The 12,237-nt window shown below is 38.5% G+C and overlaps 7 protein-coding genes across 7 annotated transcripts; 3 read left to right on the forward strand and 4 right to left on the reverse strand. All coding sequences in view use genetic code 12, as the record gives it.

Annotated features, from left to right (window-relative positions):
- Positions 1-66: 66 nt before the first annotated feature.
- Positions 67-2,069, reverse strand: MVP1 (Mvp1p; the record flags this gene model as incomplete). The annotated part of the gene is made up of 2 exons (XM_064999987.1): positions 67-995; positions 1,058-2,069. 2 exons carry the CDS (start codon positions 2,067-2,069, stop codon positions 67-69), a joined length of 1,941 nt encoding a protein of 646 aa, XP_064856059.1.
- Positions 2,070-2,391: 322 nt separating this feature from the next.
- On the forward strand, positions 2,392-4,185 carry ALE1 (lysophospholipid acyltransferase; the record flags this gene model as incomplete). The annotated part of the gene is made up of 1 exon (XM_064999988.1): positions 2,392-4,185. The coding sequence occupies one exon, from the start codon at positions 2,392-2,394 to the stop codon at positions 4,183-4,185; it is 1,794 nt and encodes a 597-aa protein (XP_064856060.1).
- A 251-nt stretch (positions 4,186-4,436) lies between these two features.
- Positions 4,437-5,366, forward strand: DASC09_064050 (Cmg1 protein; the record flags this gene model as incomplete). Its single annotated transcript, XM_064999989.1, has 1 exon — positions 4,437-5,366. The coding sequence occupies one exon, from the start codon at positions 4,437-4,439 to the stop codon at positions 5,364-5,366; it is 930 nt and encodes a 309-aa protein (XP_064856061.1).
- Positions 5,367-5,415: 49 nt separating this feature from the next.
- On the reverse strand, positions 5,416-6,207 carry MED4 (Med4p; the record flags this gene model as incomplete). The annotated part of the gene is made up of 1 exon (XM_064999990.1): positions 5,416-6,207. The coding sequence occupies one exon, from the start codon at positions 6,205-6,207 to the stop codon at positions 5,416-5,418; it is 792 nt and encodes a 263-aa protein (XP_064856062.1).
- Positions 6,208-6,423: 216 nt separating this feature from the next.
- On the forward strand, positions 6,424-8,871 carry DASC09_064070 (Nnf2 protein; the record flags this gene model as incomplete). Its single annotated transcript, XM_064999991.1, has 1 exon — positions 6,424-8,871. One exon carries the CDS (start codon positions 6,424-6,426, stop codon positions 8,869-8,871), a length of 2,448 nt encoding a protein of 815 aa, XP_064856063.1.
- Positions 8,872-9,014: 143 nt separating this feature from the next.
- On the reverse strand, positions 9,015-9,641 carry LOC1 (Loc1p; the record flags this gene model as incomplete). The annotated part of the gene is made up of 1 exon (XM_064999992.1): positions 9,015-9,641. The coding sequence occupies one exon, from the start codon at positions 9,639-9,641 to the stop codon at positions 9,015-9,017; it is 627 nt and encodes a 208-aa protein (XP_064856064.1).
- A 142-nt stretch (positions 9,642-9,783) lies between these two features.
- DOC1 (anaphase promoting complex subunit DOC1) lies at positions 9,784-10,581 on the reverse strand (the record flags this gene model as incomplete). The annotated part of the gene is made up of 1 exon (XM_064999993.1): positions 9,784-10,581. The coding sequence occupies one exon, from the start codon at positions 10,579-10,581 to the stop codon at positions 9,784-9,786; it is 798 nt and encodes a 265-aa protein (XP_064856065.1).
- Positions 10,582-12,237: the final 1,656 nt, after the last annotated feature.

Raw genomic sequence — 12,237 nt, forward strand, 5'->3', positions numbered from 1 at the left:
CAAAAATAAAAAAACAACAAAATAATTACTATCACATATATAATCGTATATTTTCTCAGTTTCAATTCACATATTATTAGCAGGCATCGCTTGCAATGCATCAGCCAATTGCGACCAATTTTCAGAATGTAATTCACTGTATTTAAGCCTATCGCTTACCCATTCTTGGAAAACCTTGGTGATTTTGTACTGGGTCTCTTGGAACATTAGAAATTCCTGTTGGACACACTCTTTAATGAGCCAGTCCCTGTTTGTTTGTCTAATGACCAATTGTTTATCATTATTGATGGTTTGTACAAGGTTATCAACCTCTGACCCTTTGACATCGGATTTTTTCTTGAGTTGCCCTAATTTCCCTTGGCTTTGCTCCACTTTCTTCTTAATTTCATGAATATTGTTGCCTCCGAGTCTTTTTCTTCTTTCAAAAAGACCGTACAACGATGTTAAATACTCGTTGTATTCTTTAAATTCTTTCAAAATCCCGTCTTCAATTAACTGACTTTCATCCTTTAATAACGCCGCCGAAGTCTTAATATGAGTGCTCATACTCTTTATCCCGACATTTATCGGGGAAATATCCGATGGTTCTACCGAATAGACCTTGTTGGTGGTTTTGATGAACTCTCCAAGAACTTCAATAAACTTTTGATTATCGGTATTATATAACTGTTTTCTTTTCTCAAATCGTTCCACAAGCAAAGTAATCTTCGCCCAGTTATTTTGTATTCCAATCAAGGAATTTTCCGCATCTTCCCATACATTTTCGTGATTATTATCCCAGCTATCAATAAACCTTTTTGAGATTCTTTTCCCTTCAAATTCCTCGAGAATTTCAAGTGGGGTTTGCTTTCTCCATACAGATAGTTCAGCAGGAATCGTTAAAAACATGATAACTATGGCTTCTTTTGACAAAACAGGGTGCTTCATGACGATATTTAAAAATCTTGATAGCCCTCTTTTTCTACGTTCAAGAAATAAAGGGTCTGTATTTGGACCTACTAAAACATTAGTATACCTGGACTTGAAATAAACAATAATAATACAAATTTGGACTTACCTGAAAATCTTTTTGGAGGTAACCCAGGAACCATTCTAAATGGATACTTTTTGAGTAACGTTTCATATAACCATACGAAATCAGAATATCTTCTAACCACTTTCTTAGCATCGGCCGGGTGCGATGCACTCAAGTCAATGGAATGAGACACCAAGTAGTTGATATGTTTGAATACTAATCCTTCCTTTTCGGCAATTTCCAGCACATCTATCACATCATTGGTGTTTGGATTGAATTCTCTTCTGATATTCTGGCCATCTACCATTAAGGTTTTCCTGAGCTTTGCCCCGGTGCTCTGTTGCGAAGCACCAGGGTCATTGAGAATGGTTGGGTTTTCTGACCAGACACTACCACTCACTGAGCCAGTAATTGGGTTGCTGCTGCTGCCAGGTTTTTCTAATACCAAGTCAGGCAAATTATAAATATGGGCTTCCAAATTTTGAAAGTTCCCTGCTCCCAACTTTTGTTGTTCTAATGCAGTCAATCCAATCATGACATTCCACAAAGTGATATCCACAGTTGTGAAGTCAACCTGCTGGTTCATGGTGATCAAATTCAAGATATTCTCAATTGAGATTTGGTTCAATCCGGCTTTTTCGAATACTGACTCGATGGCTAGAAAATCCACCATCCCGTCACTTCTGATGTTGTCGTTGTATAGTTCTTGGTATATTGGGGGTACTGAGATGTTCTTAATGGACTTTGTGATGGCCAGTAACTCTTCATTCTGGTCGATTAGTTCCTGTAAGTAGTCATTGGTGTTATCGTCATCGATGTTGTTAATATGCTGTGAAGGGCTCGCTAGTGACGGCTGAGGGAGCACGCTAACAGAAGACAGCACTTTTGGAATTGGGGTGCTGGAGTCTGACCAAGGGTCTGCCAAATCCTCCGGGAACAACGAGGTCATTTTGTGATTAGGGTTACAGCAAACACAGATGATGATAATAAGAAGAAGAAGAGTGAAAGAGATTATGATTATTTTTGTAAGGAGAAGAAGGCCAGTCTGGCACATCCGTGCACCACATTTCGTTATCTCGCGACTTCAAAAGTGGAACTTTTACGGCAACAACAGAGAGAAATCGATGAGTGAAAAGGACTAATAGACATATATTATGATTGCTATGATGATTCCCCTCATCTAAAACATTTTTAATACAAACAGTTCTCTTTTTGCCTGATTACCACTCATTTTATATGAAGAAACACCCTTACCTCATGGCACTGTTTCCCTCGTTAAGGTGATCTTTTTTTTTCTTTTTGTTGGGGCTCATCGTCCTTCTTTCAGGATACTTTTACCGTCTCCCAGTATTATCACTATTGCCTCCTCGATTATCATGGAATGGAGTCAGATCAATCCCGGCCACCATCTTGACCAGCTTGCCTTGTCGGTGGGTATCGAGTCCGGTATCATCAAACAGGTTGTGTGTTTGTTTGCGTCATTCCCGTTTGCGTTCGTATTAAAGAGGCTTCCTGATCAAAACATCTTGCTCAAAAATCTCTATGTGATCGGTGTATCTGCTTTCTACTTATTTGCTTTGCTCAATATCTTTGGCGGATTCTTGACCTTGTTTTTTGCGTCAATGGGTAGTTACTTGATCACCAGATACATTAGAACCCCATACATGCCTTGGATCAACTTTGTGTTTTGCATGGGTCATTTGGCATCGAGCCATTTAAAGTCCCAGTTCTTTATCGACGAAGTTTACAATCCAGACATCATTGATGTTACTGGTGCACAAATGGTTTTGGTGATGAAGTTGACCTCGTTTGGCTGGAGTGTTCAAGATGGCAGAAACCCAACCGATGAGTTGAGCACTTTCCAAAAATCAAAGATCATCAAGAAGCATCCAAATTTAATCAACTTCATGAGTTATGCATTCTTCTTTCCTTCGTTATTGACTGGGCCTTCCTTTGATTACGCTGATTATGATAGATGGATCCATGGTCAATTGTTTTCTGATGTGCCTGAAGAAAGAAAACCTGGGAGAAGAAGAAAAAGAATGATTCCAAAGAACGGTAAAGTTGTGGCTTGGAAGGTTATTCAAGGATTGTTCTGGGCGGTTTTATTTTTCAAAGGGGCGTCTTTTGTCAGTACTGATGCCATTTTCGACCCCAAGTTCAAAAGTCATGGGTTTATTAGCAAAGCAGTCATATTATACATTTTGGGTGTCACCTACAGATTTAAATATTATGCTGCCTGGACAATCTCTGAAGCCGGTTGTATCTTGTGTGGTTTGGGATATAATGGCTACGACAAGCAAACTGGGAAATTCAAATGGAATGCGGTGCAAAATGTTGATCCAATTGCTTTTGAAACTGGTCAGAACGCCCATGTTTGTTTGGAAGCCTGGAATATGAACACCAACAAGTGGTTGAAGAATTATGTCTATTTGCGTGTGAAGCACAAGAACAGGAAACCAGGTTTCAAGAGCACGTTATTCACATTTGTGGTTAGTGCTTTCTGGCACGGTACCCGTCCAGGTTACTATTTGAGTTTTGTTTGCGGGGCATTGTTCCAATCTTGTATGAAGATCTATAGAAAGAACATTAGACCAATATTCTTAGACAATGGTAAAAAGAAGTTTGCTTACGATGTGATGTCCTGGGTCGTCACCCAGCTTTCGTTTGGGTTTATGGTGCAACCTTTCATGATTTTGGATTTCTCAAAATCGATTTATTGTTGGGGCCTGGTGTATTTCTACCCATTGGTCGGAGTTGCCGTCACCCTTTTCCTCTTTAGAGGCCCTTACAGTAAGAAAGTGGCTGGTTTCCTCAAACAGTACCACGTTCTGGTCCCAGAAACCAAGCAGGGTGCTAAAGTTGCAACGACCACTAGTGCCAGCATTAAGAATCCTAAATTGGCGCAGATCCTCAAGGATAAAGAGGATTATGAAGAATTTGGCAGTTTGGGGGTTCCTAGCCAAGAGTTGAGTAAGGAAGAATTCGACAGACACATGAAGGAAGTTGGAGAAATGGCCGAGGATTTTAAAGAATGGAATACTCATAAACGTAGAAGCTCCATTACCGATGGTCAAGAAGTCATTAAAGATGCCCTCAATGAATTCAAGAAGGATATGGTCTCGTTAATGCCACCAAAGGAAGGGGAGAACGATAAAAAGAAGGATTAATTGTTGGTATCTTGTATTTAGTTGTTATGTAGTTTGTTTATTTAGAAATGGAAATTGCCACTATAAATGTATATTTTTCTGGTAGTTTAATTTATGTTTGATAACGCAGACAATTAATAACACACATTGGTTCTTAATATGTGATATATCTGTGTGCGGTTAGCACTGTCAAAAACCTACTAGAAAACCGTGAAGCATCGTTTGGAAGCAGTTTCTATCACCAATGTACCCTATTTTCAATACAAACCGCTATGAAAAACGTTATTAGAAAAAGGTTAGCGGGGTTTGAAGATAATGATTCAGAAACTGAGGACTCAGAGCATTTGAATATCAAAAAGCGAAAGCTATTTTTGCCTAATGATGCAGTAGCAACAAAAAAAGAGAATAATAGTGTGACCAAAGACGATGATGACAGTAAAGAGATCGTGAGTTATGAAGATCCGCAGTTTGTCACTGGCCAAGAAGAAGATCAACAGAATGATGATATTGATACAACAACCCACCAGCCAAAGTATACAGAATTACAGAAGATGAGCCGGGATAAAGGACTCAAGAAATCGTTGTTTGAAGATTCTGGATCAAAAGGTCTAAGCATAATGGAGAAAATGGGGTTCAAGGTTGGTAATTCTTTAGGATTGCGGAAATATGACAAAGACCGTCCCCTGGTGCCAATTACAGTGAATGTGAAGATCAATAACTCTGGGATCGGAGCGAGCAGCAAAGTGGAGAAGGAACCCCTGGGGGTCACTATGGAAGAATACCATAGTAATGTGAAGGAGAAGAATTTCAAATCACAACAACAGAAAACAATATGGAAATTGATGAAGAAGTCGTTTGAATTAAGTGGGGATGATGATGTTATGGATATAAAGACGATCAATCCGTTGGATATCAATGTTCTATGGAGAGAGTATGTGATCAATCTTCAAGAGAATTTGAAGAGAAAAAAAATAATCCAATTGATGGGAGAATCAGAGCCCCAGGATGATGAGAAATATGATATTGAAAATGATGTTGAATTACAGGACCTCTTGGCGGAAACCCCAGATGAAATCATTGATAAACTAATAATATTCCTACGATCTGAATGCTATTACTGTTTTTGGTGCGGGAATAAATTTGAAAATGATGAACAACTACTAAAATTTTGTCCTGGACCATATGAAGAAGATCATGTTTAAGAAATATAATACAATATACAAAGGAGGCAAAGCATCAAGACCCACAATCCTAATCGCTATCCTCGTCAGAGTCAAACAAATCAAGACCAACTTCTTGGGTACTGCCTTTATCGGGTTCTGGCATAGATGGACGACGATAGGCATCAAAGGAATTACTTCTTTCAATCGAAGGTTGATATTCGGTAGCAGCAGCAGGAGCAGGAGGATGTTGTGAGTTTGCTGGATTGCTAACATTATTATTATCATTATTATTTTCTGGCTCGTCGCTCTTGTATTTTATCAACTCATCACGATATCTCATGGCCATTGCTAACATGCCTTTTCTAAGAGCATCTTCAGCGGGCCATATATAGTTGTTTGGACCAATATTAAGATCCGACGTTGCAGGGATCGTTGTAAATTTTGCAAGCTTGGCTGCGTATTTGAGAAGCTCCCCAGTGGTTAATGGATTATCACCGAATATTTCGTGCTTCTTTTCTTGTGATATGGCCGTGGACTTTACCTGGGGTTTTTCCAATTCCAATTCGTCATCGTCATCTTCATCAATCTCGTAATCGTCTGGTAATTCCAATAATAGACTGCGGCACTGGTTCAACTCGTCTAATATTTGTAGCAGTTGCTGGCTGAGATCAGAGTTGACCACCTGTAATTTGTTCAAGCTGTTACCGAAGTTCTGGTGATTGATGATGACTTTGACAAAGTCCTCGACCCTACCATCGGTCTTCAATAGATTAGCGATCCACCGTAGATTGGGGTCGAACTTCTGGACAGAATCAACGTATTCTTGTAGCTGGGTCTCGAATTCCCTGAGTTCATTGAAGATAGGTAGAGACTCTCCCATTATTATTGTTATTATTATTATTATTGTTAATAATTATTTGTTAGCGGAAATCTTCGTGAGTATTTGCGATTCTTTTGAGGTTTTTTCTCTGTGTGCCTTTAGCATATTTTTTCTCAAAATCACCGAATTTCACCCAATTTGACCTTTTCTTCCTTAATACGATCGTCTTTCACCAACTATAATAATAAATCCATACAATATACCCTGGCCAAAGTTATGCCGATAGCGTCTGTCGACACTGAATCGTCGACGATTCTCCCGCTGAAACCTCTAAGAGACGCGATTGCTCTACTAGTGGTGCTTTACAAAATTCCCACATGGTTGAATTGTATCTTTCTCGTGGTTTATACATTATCAGGGTCTTCTCAGGCCATCACCAGTAGAGTGTTGGCCAAAATGTTCAAGAAGCTCACAAAGAAATCGACATCGATAGCCACGGGCGCTGGTGATACTGGGATTGGTGATGTGTCGGATATCAACGAGCTCATGAATGGCGAAACGATATTACAAAACAACAGCAACAACCTTATCGATGACAAAGGGAAAAAAAGAATAAGAGGCGCAGATTACTTGGAATGGCTCAGTGAATTCCTCAACTCTCAAGCTGTAAGCCTCGTGGGGTATTTGGTGGCGTATGTCTGGTTGTTATGGTATTTCCCAAACATTTTGAACTTGTTCATTTTATCTGCCAAAGCAATGATATCCGTCAGCGTATTTGGGATTCACGGGTCCAAAGGGTTATTAACTTCAGTAATGTTGATATTTGTTGTCATTTTAACTACCACCAGCTTCCATTTTTTCATGTCCAAAATCACCAGTATCCAATCCACCAGCGTGTTGGTCAAAACTTTCCAAATTTTCAATTCCATCGACACACAATTGGAATCCAAGGCGTTCAAAATATCCTACGACTCAAATATTTTCAATTATCACAAATCCTCGTCCATTAGTAATTTCTTTAATTCTTTCTGGAGCACCTCAAACAATGTGTTTTCGATGCACGTTATCCTCATGAATTTACCGCCTAATTTCAAAGTGACCAATTTTATGAAAAATCATCTCAAACCTTTAGACCAACTATCAAAAATATCCCTGGATATAGGCGCCAATGACAACGACGATGAAAACGACGAACCACAGCAACAACAGCAGCAACATGCGGCGACTATCGAACATGAAACCAACGAGGCATTATCATTCAACATATCTGAAGAATACGCCCAGTCGAAGCTAAACCAAATCATCACAAATTCCAAAGACTCTACCTCTGACCCAACTGTTTTTCCTACAAAACCTGCCACTACCCAAAACGACGATGGCGACTATTTCAATGACTCGCCAGCGCTGTTCCCCGATGAAGCACAGGAAGTGGTGTACTCAAACCACTTATCTTCTGCATTATCCGCAGTTATCTCAAACTTGGAGAATTTCTGTAGACTTCCATTCATTCCTTCTTCCACAACTAAAAAAACTAGAAAAATATTCAATGTGAGAGAACTGCAACCTTTATGGCTGGTGATTTCCGCGCTTCTTGCCATGAGAAAACGCCCGGATATTTTTTCTGGAGAACGAACCGTTGAGGACTTAGATGAAAATAACTCGTTGGTACCGATTCAGGAAGTCAGGTACAGTAATTTCTCGTTTGCCGACGACAGTTATCCCGTTAAATGTTTTATCGATTACGTGGGTCCAACCAGTATGGCGTTCCAAGTGATTCAATTTACAAAACCCACTGCCGATCACAATCGTGTCGATTTATTAAAACATATCGATATTGCGGTGGTGGTCAATGGGATCGAATGGAATACTCACACTTATGAGGACTATATCATCATCATTGGCCTAACGCCTTCATCGACCTACGATATTTCGATTCTTGCCCTAAGATCCGGGGCCGAAGATGTTTTGGTGGCAAAATACATCATTTGTACATTATTGGATGGCGAAGGCCATAAGAGCTTGAACTCCGCAAAGATTGAATCACCAATTGACACATTAAAACGAAGCGTCACTACCACGAAGAATACGGTATTTAGAGAACGGGTGAAATTGAAGAAATTGAAGAAAGAAAACACCAAAGCTTTAGGGGAGTTATCTAAAGAAATCGATACGTTGAACAATAAAACCACCGAGGCCAATCGGAACGATGATAAATTATGGAGAAAAGTGGCATCATTGAAAACCGAAGCCAATCAATTACGCGATGAAATTGCCACCAGGAAAAAAGAACTCGAACATCATCAACACAAATTTGAACAAGAATTCTCCATCAGGTATCAATTGAAAAAACACGATTTTGAAAAACGTCAAGCAGAATTCAAAAAACTCGAGGCAGAATTCACCAACGAGATCGGTTTATTAGACAAAGATAAAGAACAACTACAGACGGAGTTAGCGGGTCTCACCATAAAAAACGAAAAGTTGAAGAATAAACTCACCAAATACCAATCTGATCTCCAAAAAACTGAACAAGATATCAAACAAATTGTCGATGATGATCTCAATGCCCGGAAAGTCGAGCGTGGTAAAAGAAATGCTAAGCGAGCCAATCTCATCAACGAATTCCGAGCCGAAATACAAAAGGCCGAGGAAATGACAAAAGATTTCCAAGAAAAAGCTAATAAGCTAGAACAGGAGGAAAAAGAGTTTTCAAATCCTCAATAAGAAACAAAAAAAAAAATGGCTACGAATCTAATGATATATATGTTGATAGTTATAATGATGATAATGTACATTTATAAAATGCAGAAAAAAAAAAAAAGGAGCAATGACAGTAAATAATATAATACATATAATAAGCATATGACTCAAGCAAACGAAACAGATTTCTTCTTCTTAGGTGTTTCAGTTTCCTGGGGCTCTTCGGTGGCAGCAGCAACTTTTTCTTGCTTAGATCTCTTTCTTCTAGCCAGTCTTGCGGCAGAAGCTTTCGATTTCAACTCATTCTTCTTTTCGTCCACAGCATCCTGCTTGTTCTTTTCCTTCCGCTCGATTTCTTTTCTCTTCAATTCACGCAATTCCTCCAATCGCTGGGCTTTTTCTAATTTACTTTCATTGGCCAAATCATTCTTGTCATTAATGGACTTAATGATTCTATTGAGTAATAAGCTATCGTGATCATTCACAAACTTCTTACCCTTCTTACCATTCTTTATCTTCTTTCCTGCCACCACGGTAGTATTGAGGGTTGGAATATGCAACTCTTTTTCTGTATATTCTCTCTCCTTTTTCTTGGTACCATAAAGACGAGCTTTGGATTGTTCTTTTTTCACCTGGGATTTCGAGGGTTTCCTAACTTTGGATTTTTCTGTCAAATTCGGTTTGTTTATAAGGAGGTTGGAAGCCTTAGAGTCTGAAAACACTTCTGACTCAATCTTTCTCATCCCATTTTGGGAAGTTCTTCTTTTGGCAGTTTTGGATTGTCTATGGACCATATTGTAATCTGATAATTCACTGATAATTATGATAAAGCTGGATGCATTTCTGCTCCCATCTGCAAAAATAAATAAAATAAAAAAAAAAATTTTCCTCGTCCCTCTCATCACGTTACCCGGGGTTCTCACCCAACGCACCAATTCACCGGATCTGTGATTCGCTAAGAAACTTGACAGAACTGAAAGGAATATTGGATAACTCTGGGTTTTGGGGAATATTTTGCTCATTTTTGTTGGTGATGATATCGAATGAAGTGTTGCTAATCGGGCTGAAAAGCTTAAGGGCTCGGATATGAGTGTCTTTCCCATTTTGATGGTTGGCAATTACTACCACTCTTATAAATAATGTTTTGAGAATACCATCATGCCGGGCATCACCAAACTCGATATTTGTCCAGCCAACCGGCTCATTGATCTCTATGGTCGTCACTTCTTTCAAATTGTGTGAGCCATTGCCCGCCAAAATCATGATCTTCGAAGGAGTGTAACTCTCGTCCAAAAAGTAGTTTATAAAGATCGAGATTTGCTTGATCTGTACTCTCTTGTTGAAGTGAATATTCAAATGATGCGGCTGCACCCCATCTGACTGCCAATAGGTTTCAGGACTGTCAGCTCGAAGCTCCTGTAGCCCACATCCTGGCTTATAAGACGAAAGAGTCCAAAGCGCCAAGTTCCCAATGTCCACTAGCCCTTGTGCTTCGATTTTCCGAAGCCTGTCGTAATATTCCTCTTTCATATCCGCATCAGAGAGGATTTCTTCGTCTTTTTCATCTTCCTCATCATCTTCTTCTTCCTCATCATCATCTTCTTCTTCTTCCTCGTCCTCATTCTCTTCATCAATCACATGGCCCTCATCATGGTCGTCCATAACAACACCCGACCCATTGAGATGGTCCTCAATGGAGTCCCTGAAGCTTCCAGAAGCGTTAGATCTATTCATCCCAAACGTTTGCGCTACTTGTTTGACTTTGGGTTTTAAAATAAAATAGAGTTGTATTGTTTTTTGTGTAATTTTGTTTTTTTGTCATAGTATACCACGACGGTGGTATTTTACTCATTTCTCTGATTAATCCGAAGTATGGTACCGATACTGGATTGTTCTGACATTGTTACATTCCTGGTTCCAGACTACATTTGAGTAGTATTAGCAACCGTAACTTAGCAAGTCAGGAACAAGGAGCAATAATCTGGATAATGATGTAAGGAGCTTCTTTTAGTCAGGAAGGAAGAATTATGTATTAAAGGATGTTTACATCCTTAAAAATATCTCACACTAGTAAACTAGATGTAGAGTAAGGAGAATTAATTAACATTGACTTGACAGACCCGAAAGAATATTATTATTGTAATGAGTTCAACTAATGATTCCAATGATCCTGTCAGTGCTAATGCACTGAACACTTCAGCTACGCAGGCTGATATGGCTTCTACTGCTAATCAACAAGCGGGTGACTCTAGCTCTGCTAGATACTCCCAACATTTTTCTTTGTTTAGAAACCCGCCATATTGGATCATATACCAATTTTGTGGGATTTAATGAATAAATTTCGCAAAAAGATAATGACTGGGACGGGATTCGAACCCGCGCATCCGAAGAAATCACGGCCTTAACGTGACGCCTTAACCACTCGGCCACCCAGCCTCAGATGTTTTGTGGGAGATGTGATTTTTTCAGACCAAAAGTGTTTTTTTGTGTGTGATTTTTGCGTCTTCTTGCATTATCTGGAATATATTTGCATGTTTTCTTCAATCTATATTAAATTAAATGTTTTTTCATTAGTTATTGGTAAATTTTATGGCTTTTGGATGAATTATTTTATATATATTTTATACATTCTATATAGTCTTTTTTTTTTTTTGCAGTTATAACAAAGAGATTAAGGAGGCTGTGAACTTTTGAGTTTTACCTGATTTTACAGCATTTATTGTGAACAATTGATTGGTAAAAGGTCAAATGCAAAAAAGCAAAAAAGATCACTTGATTGTTTATCAGTTTATTTTTTCCTTATTTCAGTATTGTCAATGGCATCACTAATATGAGAATCATAATATTTTCGTCGATAATTCCCTAAACTGTAGGCCCCGAATATCGCTATAATAGACTGGCAAGCTATTAAAATATAATGTGATTGTAGTTTTAGATATCTCTCATAATTCCTAAAAGTAAAAATATGCTCCAAGACCTTCATAAATAAATGCTATCCCAATAACTTCTTCATATTTGAATGAAGAACACTAATATAATCTTCAATAACACGCGTGATTGAAACACTCTGTGTACTTTTTAAAATCATTCTACGATCAATTAAATAAATATATATTATAGTGGTATTTTAATGTGTATGAAGAGCTTCACCAAAACTGCTTCTATTTGAAAGTCTCATCTTTAAGATAAGATACTAATAATTTCATTTTGGAACCTACTTTGTTTGAAATGGAGTGTGGCTTAAAAGTATAGAGCGTAATAGCACCAAAGGATACCAATTGATTCACATTATCACCCAATAAAAGAAGCGAATTAAAGAAGTTTATGAAAGTGAAATATAGAAATTCATATCAACTCAAGAGCTTGAATATCTACTAAAGTGGGTGTATC

The sequence above is a fragment of the Saccharomycopsis crataegensis genome, assembly GCF_037102585.1.
Source record: "Saccharomycopsis crataegensis DNA, jcf7180000000098, whole genome shotgun sequence".
In the NCBI taxonomy this organism is placed as follows: domain Eukaryota; kingdom Fungi; phylum Ascomycota; class Saccharomycetes; order Ascoideales; family Saccharomycopsidaceae; genus Saccharomycopsis; species Saccharomycopsis crataegensis.